This window comes from Nerophis ophidion, linkage group LG17 (genome assembly GCF_033978795.1).
Source record: "Nerophis ophidion isolate RoL-2023_Sa linkage group LG17, RoL_Noph_v1.0, whole genome shotgun sequence".
In the NCBI taxonomy this organism is placed as follows: Eukaryota; Metazoa; Chordata; class Actinopteri; order Syngnathiformes; family Syngnathidae; genus Nerophis; species Nerophis ophidion.
Genome location: NC_084627.1, coordinates 21862105 through 21882216, shown reverse-complemented (window position 1 = coordinate 21882216; position 20112 = coordinate 21862105). Strand labels below are relative to the sequence as shown.

The 20112-nt window shown below is 41.4% G+C and overlaps 1 protein-coding gene across 2 annotated transcripts in view; it reads right to left on the bottom strand.

The window, feature by feature from the left end:
• arhgap24 (Rho GTPase activating protein 24) overlaps window positions 1-20112 on the bottom strand; it is a 170827-nt gene that overhangs the window by 41073 nt on the left and 109642 nt on the right. The window contains exon 1 of one of the 2 annotated variants that reach the window (XM_061876546.1): window positions 14099-14551. The exons of the other annotated variant lie outside the window; for it this stretch is intronic. Within the exon in view, the coding sequence (XP_061732530.1) occupies window positions 14099-14120 (22 nt within the window). The 5' untranslated portion in view covers window positions 14121-14551. Of the gene's footprint in view, window positions 1-14098; window positions 14552-20112 lie in introns of those variants that run through there. 2 annotated transcript variants of the gene reach the window in all.

Here is a 20112-nt window from a genome sequence, read left to right as displayed (position 1 = left end):
AAAACTGGAAATAACTAATGGCTAACAAGAACAGCTTACCGCTACGACGACCAGGACAAAATGTAGCATGACAGGTAATAGCTGAAAAGAATCACAGACACGACAAGAGCAACATATGGCAACGGCAAGTCCAAATGACAACACAATGATCCAGCCCTGACTGGAGGAACAAAGCAGGTAAAATAGGAGCTGGCTGATTGTCATCAGGTGTGACCAGATGCCAATCAGCCACAGCTGAGTGAAAACAGGACACAAGGAGACAAACAGGAAGCTGAACCAAAATAAGAGCACTAGACAGGAACTAAGGACAGGAAATACTAAACAGAGGAGAAACTAAAACACAAACAAACTGTCAGTGGCAACTCTGACAGGTGGCGGTGGATTGCAGCTGCCTTTAGCAACCGAATCACAGCCGGTGTTTCTTTGTTTGTTGTGAAGCTTTAGCGCACATGTTTCTCTACCACATGTCAACCAGCAAGTTTTTGGATGAGAAAATTGTGATATTAAGTCGGCTCTTACCGGAATCTTGTGCGGAGTTACCGACCTTCCTCCTGCAACAGCTGTCAAAAAGGACGCTGTGATCTTGGCCTCTTCATTGGCTTCTCTCAGAGACACTGGCAGTCACCGCAGCCCTCCAACTTTCAGGTATGACTTTATAATCTCACTAAAACACTATTAACACAATAAGCAGATAAGAGATTTTCCAGAATTATCCGAGTAAATGTGTCTGATAACATCTGAATTGCTCCCACTGCCGTCGCTTTTAAGAAAAAATGTTTCTAGTGCTTCACTCTAACTTTCCTCATTCACGAATCTTTCATCCTCGCTCAAATTAATGGGGAAATTGTCGCTTTCTTGGTCCGAATCGCTCTTACTGCTGGTGGCTCCCATTATAAACAATGCGAATATGTGTGGAGCCCTGCAACTCGTGACGTCATGCGCACATACTTCCGGTAAAGGCAGGGCTTTTTTTTTTTAAAGTTGCGAACTTTATCGTCGATGTTCACTACTAAATCCTTTCAGCAAAAATGTGGCACTATCGCAAAATTATCAAGTACGACACATAGAATGGACCTGCTATCCCCGTTTAAATAAGAAAATATCATTTCAGTAGGCCTTTAAAGGTTTATACACAATAGCAGCCAAAAAGCCCCAGGTTCGAATCCTGGTTTATGGCCTGTCGCATTGCCTGAAGAGATTTTCTGTGGGTAAAACATGACTGTGGAGGTTGCCCCCCTGACACAAAGGTTCTTCTTGTGAGCCCGGCAGTCTGAAGTAACAGTCTTTTATTTTCCTTCAGGGGTTGCTTTCCAGCTATTTATGTTCAGACTTTTCAGTCCAGCGTGTCTCAGTCCGTTTGTCTTTCTCAAGCTCCAACTCCCACAACCTCTCTCCTCCCGATTGCTGTTTATACAGAGCGACAGGTGATTAGACAACAAGGCCCACCTGGGCCATCTATGCACCTGTCAGTGACTTCGAAGCAGGCCACGCCCACCTCCACAATGACCTTGACAATGAAGTGCACTCCATTTTATATACGGTTATCCCTAACATTTCTGCAACCATTATTACATCTTCACAAGCAACAATGCTGTAATCTCTGAACTGTATAACACATCCCCTAAATACACTATATTGCCAAAAGTATTTGGCTACTCATCCAAATGATCAGAATCAGGTGTCCTAATCACAGGTGTATAAAATCAAGCACTTAAGCATGGAGACTGTTTTTACAAACATTTGTGAAAGAAAGGGCCGCTCTCAGGAGCTCAGTGATTTCCAGCGTGGAACTGTCATAGGATGCCACCTGGGCAAAAAAATCCAGTCGTGAAATTTCTTCGCTCCTAAATATTCTAAAGTCAACTGTCGGTTTTATTATAAGAAAATAGAAGAGTTTGGGAACAACAGCAACTCAGCCAGGAAGTGGTAGGCCACACAAACTGACAGAGAGGGGTCAGCGGATGCTGAAGCGCATAGTGCAAAGAGGTCACTGACTTTCTGCACAGTCAGTGGCTACAGAGCTCCAAACTTCATGCGACCTTCCAATTAGCCCACGTACAGTACGCAGAGAGCTGCATGGAATGAGTTTCCATGGCTGAGCAGCTCTATCTAAGCCATACATCACCAAATCCAATGCCAAGCTTTGGATGCAGTGGTCTGAAGCACGTTGCCATTGGACTCTAGAGCAATGGAGATGCGTTCTGTAGACTGATGAATCACGCTTTTCGATCTGGCAATTTGATGGACCAGTCTGGGTTTGGAGGTTGCCAGGAGAACGGTACATTTCGGACTGCATTGTGCCGAGTGTGAAATTTTGGTGTGTGGTTGTTTTTCAGGAGTTGGGCTTGGCTCCTTAGTTACAGTGAAATGAACTTTGAATGCTCCAAGATACACAAAACATTTTGGACGATTCCATGCTCCTAACCTTGAGGGATCTGTTTGCAGTGGGCCGCGTCCTCTTCCAACAAAACTGTGCACGAGTGCACAAAGCAAGGTCCATATAGACATGAATGACCGAGTCTGGTGTGGATGAACTTGACTGGCCTGCACAGAGTCCTGACCTGAACCCGATAGAACACCTTCGGGATGAATTAAAACGGAGAGTGGACGCCAGGCCTTCTCGACCAACATCAGTGTGTGAACTCACTATTGCGCTTTTGGAAGAATGGTCGAAAATACCTAAACCTTGTGGACAGCCTTCCCAGAATAGTTGAATCTGTAATAGCTGCAAAAGGTGGACCGACATCATATTGAACCCTATGGGTTAGGAATGGGATGGCACTTCTAGTTTATATGTGAGTCAAGGCAGGTGGCCAAATACTTTTGGCAATATAGTGTAAAAACCGCCCCCTTATAATTTTTTTTAACAAACTTTATTTTGTGCCTACATACAGTAGGCCATGCACATTGATACAAAAAGTATTTACAGAGACGCTTGTGTTTAACAAAAACCGGTTACTGCAACATGGAACACACTAGCCTACCTGAAAAGTAATTGACCATTGTCTTCATCTTCCTCCTTCTCCTGCGCTCTGAAACTGCTGAACTCTACTTATCCGTATCAAATATAAAAATACTCAAAATGCATATCACCAACAATTCCTCTGCCTCTAATTCACTTTCACTTCAAGGAAAATTGGCTTCGGAGATTGTGCGGTCTTCTTCACACGCTGCAGTCCAGCCTTTCGAAACTTGTTGGTGACAGCGGATATCTTTATACATTATGTCGTGCCTTCACCATGATGAGGGTGAGTGATTAAGGCGCTAAATGGCTGTCTGAATGATTGTGTGAGTGCGTCTGGTTTAATGTGAACAGTTCCATTTGTTCCCCATGACCCGTTCGGCAATTTCGTTGGTCTGATGTGACTAAGGCTAAATTTATTGGTGGCATGTGAAGTTTGTGAACCCGGAAAAATGTATCACTTAGGGCAGGGGTAGGGAACCTATGGCTCTCGAGCCAAATGTGGCTCTTTTGATGACTGCATCTGGCTCTCAGATCAATCTTAGCTGACGTTGCTTAACACGATAAGTAATTAATAATTCCGCTGGTAATCAGTGTTAAAAATAACGCTTAAAATATAAAACATTCTCATGCATTTGAATCCATCCATCCGTTTCTGTTTCTGTTCAAGAAGTCAAAAGTATTTTATTTAAAATTGGTTAGCTTCATAAAAACAATGTTATTAAAAAGAATAAGAGATGAACGCATTTAGTTGTTGTAATCTGGGAAAGTCAAAATGAAAGAGGAGGCATAGAATTCTCTTGTCGTAGCGTGGGACGACACTGTACAAGAGTACAGGTCTACGGGTTTCTCCTCATTGAGCTAAATTGAATCCAGTCTCTGTTTAATTTCTTGCTTCTTGTCTGTTTAATAGATGTCATCACTGTTTGAACCTGACAGTTGTATTCAGTGTTAAAAAATTATATGGCTCTCACGGAAATGCATTTTAAAATATTTGGCTTTAATGGCTCTCTCAGCCAAAAAGGTTCCCGACCCCTGACTTAGGGGCAACATTGTATAAAGCGCATGGTTAAAAGCATCAGAAAAACGTTGGGGCTTATGGCTTATATTTCGAAAATTACAGTACTATAGAAATGAAACTTGAATGTGTTTTAGAATTTCGCTTGTATATTCAAATAGATTTACCATGCATTGAAAGTAAGTCAACAGACAGCCATTTTTGTCTAAATAGCTGGCAACTTGTGGAAAAAGTGCCCTGTGATGAGGTGGAGACTTGTCCAGTGTGTACTCCGCCTTCCGCTCGATTGTAGGTGAGATAGGCTCCAGCGCTCCCCGCAACCCCAAATGGAATAAGCGGTTGGAAATGGATGGATGGATGTTGAAAAAGTGCCATGTAGCCCAGTTTCCTAAGGGTGGGGGTCATGCTCGACTGTAGGGATAGGGCGGCATAGCTCGGTTGGTAGAGTGGCCGTGCCAGCAACTTGAGGGTTCCAGGTTCGATTCCCGCTTCCGCCATCCTAGTCACTGCCGATGCGTCCTTGGGCAGGACAATTTACCCACCTGCTCCCAGTGCCACCCACACTGGTTTAAATGCAACTTAGATATTGGGTTTCACAATGTAAAGCGCTTTGAGTCAATAGAGAAAAGCGCTATATAAACATAATTCACTTCACTTCACTAGACATTACACAATGCTCTTGCTACTTACAGTCATGGTCAAAAGTTTACATACACTTGTAAAGAACATAATGTCATGGCTGTCTTCAGTTTCCAATAATTTCTACAACTCTTATTATTTAGTGATAGAGTGATTGGAGCACATGCTTGTTGGTCACAAAAAAAATCATGACATTTGGTTCTTTTATTAATTTATTATGGCTCTACTGAAAATGTGACTAAATCTGCTGGGTCAAAAGTATACCTACAGCAATGTTAATATTTGCTTACATGTCCCTTGGCAAGTTTCACTGCAATAAGGCACTTTTGGTAGCCATCCACAAGCTCCTGGCAAACTTTTGGTTGAATTTTTGACCACTCCTCTTTGGTGCAGTTCAGCTAAATTTGTTGGTTTTCTGACATGGACTTGTTTCTTAAGCATTTGCCACACATTTAAGTCAGGACTTTGGGAAGTTCATTATAAAACCTTAATTCTAGCCTGATTTAGCCATTCCTTTACCACTTTTGACATGTGTTTGGGGTCATTGTCCTGTTGGAACAAACAACTGCGCCCAAGACCCAACCTCCGGGCTGATGATTTTAGGTTGTCCTGAAGAATTTGGAGATAATCCTCTTTTTTCATTGTTCCATTTACTTTGCGAAAAGCACCAGTTTCATTGGCAGCAAAACAGGCCCGGACCATAATACTACCACCACCATGCTTGACGGTAGGCCTGGTGTTCCTGGGATTAATGGCATCACCTTTTCTCCTCAAAACATATTGCTGGGTATTGTGGCTGAACAGCTCAATTTGGGTTTTATCTGACATCACATGGACATAGATAAAACCTTCTGGACGATAGTTCTGTGCTCCAATCACTCTATCACAAAAAAATAAGTGTTGGAAATTCAAAACAGCCATGACATTATGTTCTTTACATGTGTATGTAAACTTTTGACCATGACTGTGTGTGTGTTGCCAGTGGATAGTAAATTATCCAGCGGATTGTATATTTATACTGCTATGCAAGCTGTACATTGACTACTCTAACGTATATTAATGCTTGAACATTTCTGTAGAAATGGTTGGTGAAATACGTAAAAAAGTAATACTGTGCAGGGTAAATTTACAACTAAAGTTATCTCAAATTCTAGGTCTGGAACCACAGTCCTACAGAAATAACAGATTAACAAACACTAAAGACAAGAAAAACTCCCTCTCAGGTAGAAACCTCAAACAGAACAAAGACTTTGGCTTAGAAATTCTTTCAGAAATACAAAATGTTTCCAAGCAGAGGAAACAATGGGGACTATAATGTTGCTTAATACATTACAGCATCTCATACAACCCTAGTACACTATGAAAATAGGCCTTCTAGGGCAGTGGTTCTCAACCTTTTTTCAGTAATGTACCCCCTGTGAACATTGTTTTAATTCAAGTACCCCCTAATCAGAGCAAAGCATTTTTGGTTGAAAAAAAGAGATAAAAAAGTAAAATACAGCACTATGTCATCAGTTTCTGATTTATTAAATTGTATAACAGTGCAAAATATTGCTCATTTGTAGTGGTCTTTCTTGAACTATTTGGAAAAACATAATAACTTGTTGAAAAATAACCAAGTGATTCAATTATAAATAAAGATTTCTACACATAGAAGTAATCATCAACTTAAAGTGCCCTCTTTGGGGATTGTAATAGAGATCCATCTGGATTCATCAACTTCATTATAAACATTTTTTAACAAAAAATAAATATTTATGGAACATGTCCACAAAAAACTGGCTGTCAACACTGAATATTGCATTGCTGCAATTATTTTCACAGATTTAGAACTTACATTCATATTTTGTTGAAGTATTATTCAATAACTATATTTATAAAGGATTTTTGAATTGTTGCTATTTTTAGAATGTTTTTAAAAAATCTCACGTACCCCTTGGCATACCTTCAAGTACCCCCTGGGGTACGCGTACCGCTATTTGAGAACCACTGCCCTAGAGATTGTGATGACATCAAGTCTATTAATTAAAAAAATATTTGTAAGGCAGCAATAAAAAATCAAGCAGTAAAGAACATTTGTACTTTTGTTTTCGAGCATAGAACCTCTTGCGTCCTTTGTTCCTGAACGTCTGCCTGGAGCAACGTGACACATGAGCCAGCTGGATGCTTTTTTTTCCCTCAGGATGATTTTTCGTCCTCGGGCGAGACTTTCTTAAAGCTGCATACTTGTGACTAAAAACACACTGGGCTGGCATTTCAACCGCATGTGTGGCTCAGCAGCTTAAGCTCGGAGGGCCCAATCTTCTTTGTGTTATTTTAAGGCACAACACGTAGATGGGAAACAAGACTAAAAAGCTCAATCTCGGCAAATGACTCTGCAATTTGATATTTGTAGTCATTCACATAAAACATGAATCAAGACAACGCAGACCTCGTAACACAGGAGACCCCCAGGGCACTGTGCTAAACCCCCTGCTACTCATGCTGTACACGCATGACTGCAGTGCTTTGACATAGAGTTAACCTGTCACACCACAAGTGGTGTATATGGGAACATTTCAGACTCTAAAATTCCAGAAGACTGTTACTGCTATGGTGGCATTACTTGCATGCGTGGGGCATAAGGTGGCAAGGTCAAGACCCGCTATGAGGGGAAAAAAATGGGAATTGACTCTGCTCGTTGTCCTAAGGCAAGGCGCTGATTACTTAACTGGATCTTTAGGGTTTACTAGAGCCTGACTGAGAAGGGAAACTCTCAGTATCAATGTCATCTAAGGACCAAAGAAGCAGAAGATCCAATATGAACAAAGATACAGTTGTGAGTAGCACTACATCCTACTGCTGGGTAGACTGAGGACACCTAGGGTGTGATGCACTAAAGGTTTGCATGTAATAAAACATTTGGAAACTTGATAGCACACGCAAAACTGATCTACTAAACGTGTGCAAAGTGGATTGCATTTGTTAAAGGTCTACTGAAACCCACTACTACCGACCACGCAGTCTGATAGTTTATACATCAATGATGAAATATTAACATTGCAACACATGCCAATACGGCCTTTTTAGTTTACTAAATTGCAATTTTAAATTTCCCGCGAGTTTCTTGTTGAAAACGTCGCGGAATGATGACGCGTACGCGTGACGTCACGGACTGTCAGGAAATATTAGCGCTGCACCACTAGCGGATAAAAGTCGTCTGCTTTAGTCGCATAATTACACAGTATTTTGGACATCTGTGTTGCTGAATCGTTTGCAATTTCTTCATTTAATAATGCAGACTATAAAGAACAATGCTGTTGGTGGAAAGCGGTGGATTGCAGCTGTCTTTACCAACACAAACCCAGACGGTGTTTCTTTGTTTGTTGTGAAGCAGAGCGGTAAAGCGAACATGTTTTCTTTACGTCAACCAGCATGTTTTTGGATGGGAAATTTGTCTTATATATCTTACCGGAGACATCATTGGATTATTCGTCATCCAGCTGTCAAAAAAGGCAGCTGTGAGCTCGGCTCCTCGGCTCCTCTCTGAGACACTGCGTGTTGACCGCAGCCATCCAACCTCGAGGTATGTCTTTACAATCTTTACAATCTCACTAAAACACTATTAAAACAATAAGCAGATAAGGGATCTTCCAGAATGATCCTAGTAAATGTGTCTAATTACATCTGAAACGCTCACACTTGGGCTTCACGGTGGGAGAGGGGTTAGTGCGTCTGCCTCACAATACGAAGGTCCTGCAGTCCTGGGATCAAATCCAGGCTCGGGGTCTTTCTGTGTGGAGTTTGCATGTTCTCCCCGTGAATGCGTGGGTTCCCTCCGGGTACTCCGGCTTCCTCCCACTTCCAAAGACATGCACCTGGGGATAGGTTGATTGGCAACACTAAATTGGCCCTAGTGTGTGAATGTGAGTGTGAATGTTGTCTGTCTATCCGTGTTGGCCTTGCGATGAGGTGGCGACTTGTCCAGGGTGTACCCCGCCTTCCGCCCGATTGTAGCTGAGATAGGCGCCAGCGCCCCCCGCGACCCCTAAAAGGGAATAAGCGGTAGAAAATGGATGGATGGACGCTCACACTTCCGCCGCCAGGAGCCGTCGCTTTTTTTTTTTTTCTAGTCCTTCATTATCAATATCCTAATTCACAAATCTTTCATCCTCGCTCAAATTAATAGGTAAATTGTTGCTTTCTTGGTCCGAATTGCTCTTACTGCTGGTGGCTCCCATTATAAACAATGTGAATATGTGTGGAGCCCTGCAACTCGTGAAGTCATGCGCACATATTTCCGGTAAAGGCAGGGCTTTTTTATCAGTGACCAAAAGCTGCCAACTTTATCGTCGATGTTCTCTACTAAATCCTGTCAGCAAAAATATGGCAATATCGCGAAATGATCAAGTATGACACATAGAATGGACCTGCTATCCCCGTTTAAATAAGAAAATCTAATTTCAGTAGGCCTTAAAGTGAGCAGAAGAAGGCGTGCAATCCAGTTTGCGTCTCTGTCTTCATTAGGATGCAGAATATATACTGAACATCATAATGCAAATATACTATACTCAGCAGCATAGTGGTGAAAGTGTCCACCCTGAGATCGGTGGGTCGTGGGTTCAAACCCCAGCTGAGTCATACCAAACACTATAAAAATGGGACATGTGGTTTAGATTGTGTTTTTGTTATTTTCTGTTTGTTTTGGACTCTTTTAGTTACCATGGCGACTTATTAGTTTCACCTGCCTCATGTGTTCGGGACACGCACCTGCTCTAATTAAGGGACTATTATTCTGTCACGACGAGGGGGATTTCTCAATTTACTGCGAGTGACGGAATAATAATCTCTTAATTAGAGCAGGTGACAAAAAAAAATACAGTTTATGAGTTTGAACATCAAATATCTTGTCTTTGTAGTGCATTCAATTGAATATGGGTTGAAAAGCATTTGCAAATCATTGTATTCTGTTTTTATTTACCTGTAACATAATTTCCAAACTCAAATGGAAACAGGGTTTGTAAATGGTCTGTAAGAAAAAAAGAAAAAAAAGTAACAGATCGTCTTTGAAGCAACATCCTTTTATAATTTGATAGTGGATGCTGGGTGTGAATGTGAGTGTGAATGTTGTCTGTCTATCTGTGTTGGCCCTGCGATGAGGTGGCGACTTGTCCAGGGTGTACCCTGCCTTCCGCCCGATTGTAGCTGAGATAGGCGCCAGCGCCCCCCGCGACCCCGAAAGGGAATAAGCGGTAGAAAATGGATGGATGGATGCTGGGTGAGTTAAGGGGCTTAGAATAAATATTATAAACATACTCCTTGAAGTATGCATTTTTTTTGGTCTTAAGCACAGTAAGAGCAGCCTTTATATCAAGAGCTCAGCTGCAGCGCACAAAAAAGTGGGTTTCGATTGCGTTCATCTTGTCTTTTCAAATAAATAATGTATTTTACGGACAATAGGGCGCACCGGGTTATAAAGGCTCACCGCGGATGAGCGGGGCTAGTCAGGTCTATTTTCATACAAAAGGCACACTTGATTGAAAGGCGGATTAAAGGGGTCATATTACAATTTTTTTTTTTCTAAATTGAAAATGTTTCCTTGTGGTCTACAAAACATGTAATGGTGGTTCTTTAGTCCAAATGTCGCATGGATGATATTTACAGATCATCTCCAAGCTGCTTTCTGACGGTCGCTCCCGGATGTGCCGTTTTGTAGGCAGTCTTATTTACGTTGCTCACCTTCGGCAGCGTCTTTTCCCCATCATCTTTGTTGTAGCGGTGTAGCGTGCAAGGACGAGAGTGGAAGAAGTGTCAAACGATGGAGCGAACTGTTTTAATGACATTCAGACTTTACTTCAATCAACAATGGAGCAGCAGCTCCTCATCTGTGGCTCACCAGTGCATTAACAACGCCGGAAATGTGTCCGACCGGAACTCTCTAATAACTAAAGTTCCTTCGCTGAATAATGCAAACTCACTACACCGGTATGTTTTAGCACTTTCATGGCGAGTTTACTGACAGATATAAGTAAGAACTTGACACTACGTTATATTAGAAATGGCAACAGCGAAGGGTGAATGTCACCAGAGACGTCCAATAATATCGGACTGCCAATATTATTGGCCGATAAATTCTTTAAAATGTAATATCGGAAATTATCGGTATTGGTTTCAAAATTATCGGTATCAGTTTCAAAAAGTTAAATGTATGACTTTTTTAAACACCATTGTGTACACGGACGTAGGGAGAAGTACAGAGCGCCAATAAACCTTAAAGGCACTGCCTTAGCGTGCCGGCCCAGTCACATAATATCTACGACTTTTCACACACACAAGTGAATGCAAGCCATACCTGGTCAACAGCCATACAGGTCACACTGAGGGTGGCCGTATAAACTACTTTAACACTGTTACAAATATGCGCCACACTTTGAAGCCACACCAAACAAGAATGAAAAACACATTTTGGGAGAACATCTACACCGTAACGCAACATAAACACAACAGAACAAATACCCAATATACACCCCCCGCTACCCCCTACCCCCCACCTCAACCCCGCCCACGTCAACCTCCTCATGCTCTCTCAGGGAGAGCATGTCCCCAATTCAAAGCTGCTGTTTTGAGGCATGTTAAAAAAAAATTATGCACTTTGTGACTTCAATAATAAATATGGCAGTGCCATGTTGGCATTTTTTTTACCATAACTTGAGTTGATTTATTTTGGAAAACCTTGTTACATTGTTTAATGCATCCAGCGGGGCATCACAACAAAATTAGGCATAATAATGTGTTCATTCTACGACTGTATATATCAGTATCGGTTGATATTGGAATCGGTAATTGAGAATTGGACAATATTGGCAAAAAAGCCATTATAAGACATCTCTAAATGTCACATAACAAGAAGATAGAGAAAAAGAAGCTTATTTGACTACGGCATCGACACAAAAGCTGACGCGCGCACATTTTCAGGACTTATGCAGATCCCAAATACAGATCAGCAGGTACCAGAAGAAAAGTTGATTTTGCATAATATTGCCAAACAAAACACGAGATAATACCTCTTACTTTATACACACAATACAATAATGCAATACATCAAGCGGTGCGGCTTCATAGCTTACCAAAGTCGTACAAAAACATTTTGAGCGATTTTTGAGCGTCGTGTGTAATGTTCTATATTTTCAATGGAACATATACAATTTTGGTGTTGCTTACTTGAGCCATATTGCAGTCTACACGTATCTCTTATGTGTGACTACCATCTCCTGGCCACACTTATCATTTCACCATGTATCAAATAAAATAGCTTCGAGGTCGGTGAGCACAATCAAACATTTCCATACATTAGGCGCACCCGGTTATAAGGTGCACTGTCAAGTTTTCAAAAAATGAAAGGAAGTTAAGTGCGCCTTATAGTCCGAAAAATACGGTATGTGAAAAATGATTGTGTTCAAAGTTTTTTGTGTAAGAGAGGTTCCTTACCTGCTGACAGTTTCGGCTGACACTTCAGCATTCGTCATCAGGCTGACAAAGGTAAGAAACCACAAAAACTTTGTTGGAACACAAGAATTTTGCGCATATTTATTTGATCTGATGAAAGGCTGGAGTGTCAGCCAAAACGGTCAGCAGGTGAGAAACCTCTCTTACACAAAAAACTTTGTCTGAACTAGGGCTGGGCGATATATTGATATACTCGATATAGCACGGGTTTGTCTCTGTGCGATATAGAAAATGACTACATCGTGATATTCAAGTATACGTTCTCACGCAGTTGCTTTTAGCTGCTGGCATTACACTGCAGGCTTTTATCACTCTTGCTTGTCTCTGCTTCTCACAGACAAGCACACCTTCTTTCATACGTCATATGCCCTCGCATGAGAGGTAGCAGCATTGGTAACATTAGCTGTGATGCTAGCGGAGTGGTGCGAGTGGTAATACTGTACGAGAGAGAGAAGGTGCCAATCTGGTAACAAATGAAGGAAGAATTAATTCCCAAGAAAAACCGCACGGGATCCATCGTCTAGCAGTGGTTTTGCTTCAAGCGGGAATATGTTGAACAAATGTGCGGAAAAAGCGTTAAAGTAGCACCTACTGATAATTTATAGCATCATTTGACAAATCCCCCGCTAGAGAATGAAGAGTGCTTACTCCGCATGTCAACATCTCCATTCGGTGCCACACCAACAAAATGCAGAGTTAACCATTTCCAGAACTACACCGTATGAAAAAATAGTGAACAACAGAAGGAGATAACGTCCGAAGTAACCTACCTCATAGCGATTTGATAGCTCATTTTTATTTGACACTTATTGAAATATCGTGTGTGACATCATGCACAAAAGTGCACTTTATTTGTTTTAAACTATTGCAGTGGCGTTCTGTACAAAAAGGAGCACTTTAATTTAGTGTTTTGATATGTCATCTCAGTGACATCATGCACAAAAGTGCACTCATAGCTTGTTTTACAATGTCTCTGACAATCTTGCACTTTCTGTTTTGGAATGACATGTATGTTTTTGCCACTGCTTAATAACTGTTTAATAAATACACTTTTGATCAATTGACTTAGTTGTGATTTCCCTCTCTGGATGTAAATTTAAAATGAGCATATATTAATGCAATATGAACAAGAATGTTTTAATGTAAACACATAGAATCATCATACTGCTGTGGTTTCTGCATCAAGTGTTCATTAATGGCTGAGGCAAAATATCGAAATATATATCGTGTATCGCGATATGGCCTAAAAATATTGTGATATTAATAAAAGGCCATATCGCCCAGCCCTAGTCTGAACACAATCATTTTGCACACACAAAAGTGGGTTTCATTGCGGATGCACTGGACTGCTTCTAAAATGCCCATAAAAAGTGGTACAGGTCTGCTGCTGGTTTGATAGCAGAACACCACAGGTAGGAGCATGGGAATATGAATGTGCAGTAAATAATCGGATGTCTCCATGGTGAAAGCTGGCAGCACACAGTGTGGAATGTAAGTCAATCACACACAACACGCCCACAAATAGTACACACAATATTAACACGTGGTATTTGGATCTTAGCAAATCAGGCCAGTGGTCTACAGTAGAACAGTCCGTATTGCATATAGCGTATCGAGAAAAAAAGTCTGTGCGACAGTCACTACAGTCCAGAAAATGAAATGCCGCTGACATTTGAAATTCCTAACCGATTTCATCGTACACTTTTTGCAGATGTCTGCTTTGGAAAGTTACCAATGAGGCTGCAAACTGTACCTGTGGGAAAATTACAAAACACATACGTACATAGCTACAATAAACAGTACAATGGAATCCAAACTATTCTAGGGATGACAGACTTATAGAAGAGAGAAGAAAGTTAAAAAGTTTTGTTAAAAAATATTAACTTGGTAAGTGACTGAAATACTAGCACTCTAACTCCAGTTCGAACTGGAAATAGCGCAAAGTCTAATTATATAAAGCGTCCCAGTTAGATGTATCATGCAAAGACACAGACCTGGGTTGAAGTCAAGGTCCATAGGCTGCAGACGAGCCCCCTTCCCTGCTGAAGCCACCCTGCTGTTGCTGACCTCCGGCCGGACGGTGCCACTTATTCATCGGTTCTACGTTCTACCGCCACAAATAGACTCACCGCCTTCTGTCTCTATTCCTGATGCACTTCTTTCCCCAATTACAACTCTTGCCCACCTTCCTTCTTCTTTTGCTACTTGATGTCTTCATGCAGCTCTCCTTTTTGCACTTCACCCTGACTGGTGGCAAGAGAAACTTCCTTCTGTCATTCTGTTTAAAGATCTGAAGCACTAAAGCGAGGTCAGGCCGAGGTCAGTCTGTCTCCCCGTCAGGAAGTCCTTCTTCCTCAAAAACTTGTGAACGGAAAGCATGGAGACTTTCTTTTTTTTTCCGAAGTAGAGAGACTGAGTGAAGGTGGTGTACGTTTTCTCGTCTGTGAGGGAAGTCGGAGGGTTGGAGAAGCTGGAAGTGCGGTGGTGTAGGGAAGGGGAGGGCGGGAAGGAGGGAGTTGCATCGTAAATCAAGCAGCCCTCCCCAAAGTGGAGACCTGTAAATCTGGCAAACCAAGCGCAGGCACTACGCCAAATGACTCATCCACAGAGCTCTATAAATACGAATGCCAGGGTTTGTGAGGCTGCTGCTGCTTCTGGTAGGCAAGGGGACAACAAACTTGGCTTTCCGGCTCTCAACGGAACCCTCTCATTGACCAAGCTACAGTTTGCAGTAATCATATTATCGTTGCCAACTATTTATTGCTGTCCTTTGAATATGGTCTTTAAAGAGGGTATTACATTTAATAGCTTAATCAGAAGATCCATAAACCTTTAACAAGATTAAGCAATCCTACTTTGGACCAGCATGAAAATGTAGACCTTCATAGATACCAATCTCCTCCATATTTCTGAGAAGCTTGCACATACTATAATATTCACTGATCCATCCATGCATTTTCTACTGCTTGTCCCTTTCGGGGTCGCGGGGGGGATGGAGCCTATTTAAGCTGCATTCAAGCGGAAGGCAGGTGCACCCCGGACAAGTCGCCACCTCATCGCCACCTCATCGCAGGGCCAACACAGATAGACAGACAACATTCACACTCACATTCACACACTAGGGACCATTTAGTGTTGCCAATCAACCTATCCCCAGGTGCATGTCTTTAGAAATGGGAGGAAGCCGAAGTACCCGGAGGGAACCCACGCATTCACGAGGACATGCAAACTCCACACAGAAAGATCCCGAGCCCGGAATCGAACCCTGACTACTCAGGACCTTCGTATTGTGAGGCAGACGCACTATGAAACACAGCCATTTCACAGAAAAATTAAGTGAAACTTCGGCAAAAATCCTATTTGTACAAATGCATAATCTGCAGTTTTGACCAGTTTAGCACAACCCCCCCCCCACAAAAAAAACGTAACTTTTTTTATTTTCAGACTAATGAACAAAACAACAAGAACAACTTTGAAAAGAGAAGTAGATGGAATGTCTGCAAAATCATTAGGATATTTACCTTTTAAATGGGACAACATTTAAAGTATATTTTTGATAATACTTCCAATGAAGAAAACAGCGGTACAATTATAAACTGTTTTTACAGATGAATGAAGGAATTTGTTGGATCTCGTGAAAAATTCCAGAGCCAACGCAAAACAAACAGTTTATTATCTTGTAGGGTTGTCCCGATAACAATAATTCGGTACTGGTACTTTTCGATAGTTTTCAAAATAAAGGGAACTACAACAAATGTAAATAGTGGCTTTATTTTAACAGAAAATCTTACAATACAATAAATATATGCTTCCTATTGCACTCAAAGAACAATTTTTAGAAGGTTAGAATATAAATTAAAGGGCATTAAACACATTGGGCTTTTCTTGTTGCACTCAAAGAACAATTTTCAATTTTCCATAATACATATAGTCTGCCATAATCAAGGATTAGGCTAGAATATGATAAAAAGCTTTATTTACATTATATTCAATTCTTTACAATGTATGATTGCCAATCCTGGTTTGTGCTTTAAAAAAATACAGTTAATAATAAGTCATAAAAACTAAACTATGGTTAAATGTACAAAGATAAACCATGTAGCAGGTAAAACCTACGTCTGTTAAAGATAAAACACAAATTGTAGCAATTTGTTACAAAATATAGTAATTTCACTTGCATTAGTTGACTGCTAATTGGGCAGTTTTAACTCTGCTAATATTTGGCATCAAGCCAAGCAGCTGTGTGCTCGTCAACGTATTTACATGTTATGTATCTACATGTTATGTATCTACATGTGCACAGCAGGAGAGCTGGTTAACTCAGGAGGGTAGCGTGTGTATTTTTAAGAGAATAGCAACGTGTTGTCTGAGTGACGTCAGTGAGTAAGTGGGTGAGCAAAGAGAGAGAGAGGCAGCGCCTAACTGTGCGGGAGAAGAATGAACGGGTCCGGTTGTGTCCTGCAAAACTAATGATGAAGCAACCAAAATGTCACAAATCGGTGGCCTCGAATTAGGACCTGAAAGCTGATCATAGCAGACCCATTGACGAGTAAAGTGAAGTGTGTTAACCCGACAAAAACATTGACCCTGAAGGGAACCTCTGCCCTGTGCTCCTTAATGACACTCAGCACCGGAACTGAACAGCAGGACCAGTGGATGAACTACATTAAACCTGTCACTCTTTAAACTCCTTGTGCAGATCTGAATGCTTACTATTTAGATCTTTACCTAAGGTTGAAGCAAAGGTGATAATACTAATCACCACATTTGACAAGGACTGTTTTAAAGCAACACTTAAAGTGTGGGGCTTCCTTGTTTAAAGCATCACCTTTATCATTAGTTTTGAAGACCACATATAATTTTTTGACATTCTTCCTCTCCAAGATGTTTTTGCTTTTATGCACTTTGTGTGTGTGTTTTGACACATTCAACATCATGCGCCTCGCTCTGCAGTCACCGCCACACAGCAGCATTCAGATAAAACAACGGTACCGGTACTTTTCAAAGGCACTATAGTCCCGATTTCAATCAATTAGTGTCGCAGTACTTTATTAGTACCGGTGTACCGAACAACCCCATTATCTTGTATGTAAAAGTTTGTAATATTGCTTGCTCTCAAAACATAACTGTTTTGTGAGTAAGCAATAGGTCTACCAGGTTAATATTTGGCAAAAATCCAGCACCTGCACCCATAGCTTAATCCACGGCAAAAAAATCGGTCATATTGATAGAATGCACTGAAAAATGTAGAGAAATGTCTAAAAGAATCAGATTTTTCCAAGCATATTTTGAGAATCTACAATCGGTTAAGCATCTTGTCACGTCGGGGTTTTCGCAGCTTACTGCGGGGTTCGTTCTCCCGAAATACAGATGGACCACTCCGGACAAAGCGTGCAGGTAAGAACATGATTTATTCTCAAAAATGATGCGAAGTACCAAGAACAGAAAACAAGCAAAAGAAACAATGTGCTGATCGCACTCGAAACTAAGCTACCACTAAGCATGGACTAAAAACAAGTAAAACTTACGTAGACAAGGCTACCACTTAGCATTGGCTAGGACACAAGCAAAACTTACGTTGACAGGTTGCATGAAGCAAACAATGATGCCAAACCGACTGACTAGCAAAGGAAACCATGGCCACCAAAACAAACTCAGATGTGCACAAACAGGAACTAAGGGAATCCTAAACTAACATAACAAAAACATGATCCGTACCACGGATCATGACACATCTTTTGCGTAACCCAGCTCAGAAACAAAACAACAATACGATTATATACACCAAGAAATGTCTAAAAATATTCTCACAATAAGTCGAGAGTCTGCAAATATATCAATAAGAGTTTTTTTTGGTAATCCGGCTCATAATGAAAAACAACCTTTTTTACAGAAAAATGATAGGTAATACATAAAAAAGTCAGATTTAACAAAATTCCAGAAACTGTGCCTATAACCGTATCCATGACAAACAAAGCAGTTATGTTCATGTACAAAGAGTTATAAATATGTTGTTATGTAAGGACTGGGGGTAGGAGATGGCACGACAACAGCAAATCAAGCTCAACAGATTTATTGAGTGCTTGATGAGTGCATGGGGTGTGTATGCAACTATGTGTGTGAATGGAAAACTCTGTGTGGAAATTAACTGTATGTAAATACCATTAGGTCTGTTGAAGTGCGCGTTGGATGTTCAGCGTCCAAGTCAAAGGAGGAGAAGCCAAGAGGTCTGAGGTCCAAGTGGGGTCGTAGGCAGGAAGGAGAAGTCCGGAAGTCCAAAGCAGGGGTCAAGGATCGGGGAGAGCAAAACAGGGTCCAGAGGGAAAGGCAGCAGTGGAGGCGCACAACGAAAGCTGAGGCACGAGTGATGAACACAGAGCTACATTCCGACGAAGAGAAGTCAGCGGCGAGGCTCTTTATCCTGTCATCCTTCATTTATAACCAGGTGCGTTGATTGCAGATAGCCTCCTGCCGCGGCAGAGAGTGAGCGCGGTCTGTGCAGCTAGCGTGGGGGCGTGTCTGGCAGTGCATACAGCGGAGCTTCTAGGTGCTCCCGCAGAAGAGGGAAAAACGGACTGCACGTGCATATGTAACCTTCCATCCATCCATCCATTTTCTACCGCTTATTCCCTTCCGGGGTCGCGGGGGGGCGCTGGCGCCTATCTCAGCTACAATCGGGCGGAAGGCGGCGTACACCCTGGACAAGTCGCCACCTCATCGCAGGGCCAACACAGATAGACAGACAACATTCACACTCACATTCACACACTAGGGCCAATTTAGAGTTGCCAATCAACCTATCCCCAGGTGCATGTCTTTGGAAGTGGGAGGAAGCCGGAGTACCCGGAGGGAACCCACGCATTCACGGGGAGAACATGCAAACTCCACACAGAAAGATCCCGAGCCTGGATTTGAACCCAGGACTGCAGGACCTTCGTATTGTGAGGCTGACGCACTAACCCCTCTGCCACCGTGAAGCCCCACGAGTGATGAACACAGAGCTACATTCCGACGAAGAGAAGTCAGCAGCGAGGCTCTTTATCCTGTCATCCTTCATTTATAACCAGGTGCGTTGATTGCAGATAGCCTCCTGCCGCGGCAGAGAGTGAGAGCGGTCTGTGCAGCTAGCGTGGGGGCGTGTCTGGCAGTGCATACAGCGGAGCTTCTAGGTGCTCCCGCAGAAGAGGGAAAAACAGACTGCACGTGCATACGTAACCTATCCACTGAGAAATGATGAGGACAAATGGTAATAAAAAATAAAAAATCCAGGATCTGCACCATAACTGTATGTATGCATGGCAAAACACAACAAAATCATTTATGCTAATGAACAAAACGGAAAAAAAATAAACATACTCATCCTCTTTTTAACAGTAAAACTATAATAAATACATTTGCAACAAATCTATGGTCGGTAGGTACTGTATACTAATAAATGAATAAATACAATCTGTGAGGAGTTATTTCACTAGTCCGGATTCAACAACATATTTTTTTATATACAGAAAAATGATGGGAAATACATAAAACATTTTATCAATATCATTGCATTAAAACACACACACACACTGCAGAAAGTCAGTGTTCAAAAACAAGAAAAAAAAAATAGGGGTATTTTATTCGAACTAAGCAAAGTTTATCTGTCAATAAAACAAGGACATTTGGCTTGTCAAGACTTCCCTAAACAAGTAAAATTAGATAACCTCAATGAACCTAAAAATACCTTAAAATAAGTATATTTTCACTAATAACAACTGTACTACTATAGGAGTACGTATTTTCTATTGTTTCATTGAAAATAAAACAGCAAAGTTTTCATGCTTGAAATAAGAAATTACTACTTTAAAAAAAGTATTTTATACTTGTGAGTGTTGATGACACAGCTTTGCAACAGTTGACATATCTAGTTTCAAACATGTTTTACTCAATATAGGTCATGAAATCTCAGCAACATGCTGTAATATTGTCATGATCCGTGATCCGGATCATGTTTTGTTTAGTTATGTTC